Source organism: Penaeus monodon, chromosome 28 (genome assembly GCF_015228065.2).
Source record: "Penaeus monodon isolate SGIC_2016 chromosome 28, NSTDA_Pmon_1, whole genome shotgun sequence".
NCBI classification, from domain to species: domain Eukaryota; kingdom Metazoa; phylum Arthropoda; class Malacostraca; order Decapoda; family Penaeidae; genus Penaeus; species Penaeus monodon.
Genome location: NC_051413.1, coordinates 35,212,371 through 35,213,449, shown reverse-complemented (window position 1 = coordinate 35,213,449; position 1,079 = coordinate 35,212,371). Strand labels below are relative to the sequence as shown.

The 1,079-nt window shown below is 45.6% G+C and overlaps 1 protein-coding gene across 2 annotated transcripts in view; it reads right to left on the bottom strand.

The window, feature by feature from the left end:
• LOC119591558 (GRB10-interacting GYF protein 2-like) overlaps positions 1–1,079 on the bottom strand; it is a gene marked incomplete at its 3' end in the record, with an annotated part of 22,256 nt that overhangs the window by 15,896 nt on the left and 5,281 nt on the right. For both annotated transcript variants that reach the window (XM_037940312.1, XM_037940313.1), the window contains 3 exon segments: positions 82–302; positions 529–678; positions 783–927. In XM_037940312.1, coding sequence (XP_037796240.1) covers positions 82–302; positions 529–678; positions 783–887 — 476 coding nt within the window.

The window sequence follows — 1,079 nt, the reverse complement described above, 5'->3', positions numbered from 1 at the left end:
GTCCTACATTTCTCATTTACCTCGAAGACAAAGCTCCTCCTAGCTACTCTCCACCTGTGCTGCTACCCTACCCTATCTTACCTTATCCCCATTCCGAGTGTCATTGTTCCGCCTTCCCTCGGTCCCCGTGGTTCTGCCTCTTCATCATAGCTCAGGCCTCGACTGTAGTACGAGCCAGTGCCTCGTCCCCGGCCTCGCCCACGGTCCACACTGCCACCCCTGCCACGCCCAACACCATTCACTGGGGGTCTTCCCGTCTGCCGTAACACAGCATCACTGTTTACTCCTCTCTGCCACATCCGCTGTGGGTGGAGAAACAAGACCTTAAAAAGGCAAAAAGTATGACAGGGATTTACAGAACACTGATTTATCTGATTGGTAGTAACGAAGGCAAAAGTGGGGAAGGGAGGATAGGGAGTAACAGCATAGCAGTTCTTTCCATAGCCAGCATTGGGCATAGCAGTTCTTTCCATAGCCAGCATTGGGGCTAAAATTGAGAGAGTCCTATTCTCCTGTACTTCTACTTACCTGTTCATCTTCGTTCATGGGTATAAGTGCCAGGGGATCTTGAGGATGTTCGAGGTACAGTGGCCCAAGTGCTAGTATTCCATCTGGCGGACTCTGGTGCTTGTCGAACAATGCCAACATCTCTTCACGGCCATACCGGTGATCTGCCAACTACATACATAGGGTATGCATCAATATACATAGGTTATAATAAACAGAAAACTATACATTATAAGCATTTGATATTCCTCTCTTTTCAAGATGTACGTGTTTACCTTATACTTGTTGAGGCCAGGACTGGGGGGTGGGGAGTTTACACTACCACCATGAGAGAGAGCTCGTACCCACTCTGGGCCAAACTTGAGTGCCGTTTCTGACATGTTTACTCCAGACCGCTTGTTGGGTGAACTCACCTTGCAGCTGAAAAAAATTTAACATCATGAAATTATAAAATAGTGTGATTATATACAAATAACATATATATGAAATGCAAAATACAAAACCAATTTTCCCCCCCATTAATAAAACTACAGAATCAAGCATGAATAAAAATGAGCCTTTTAAGAAGGTTA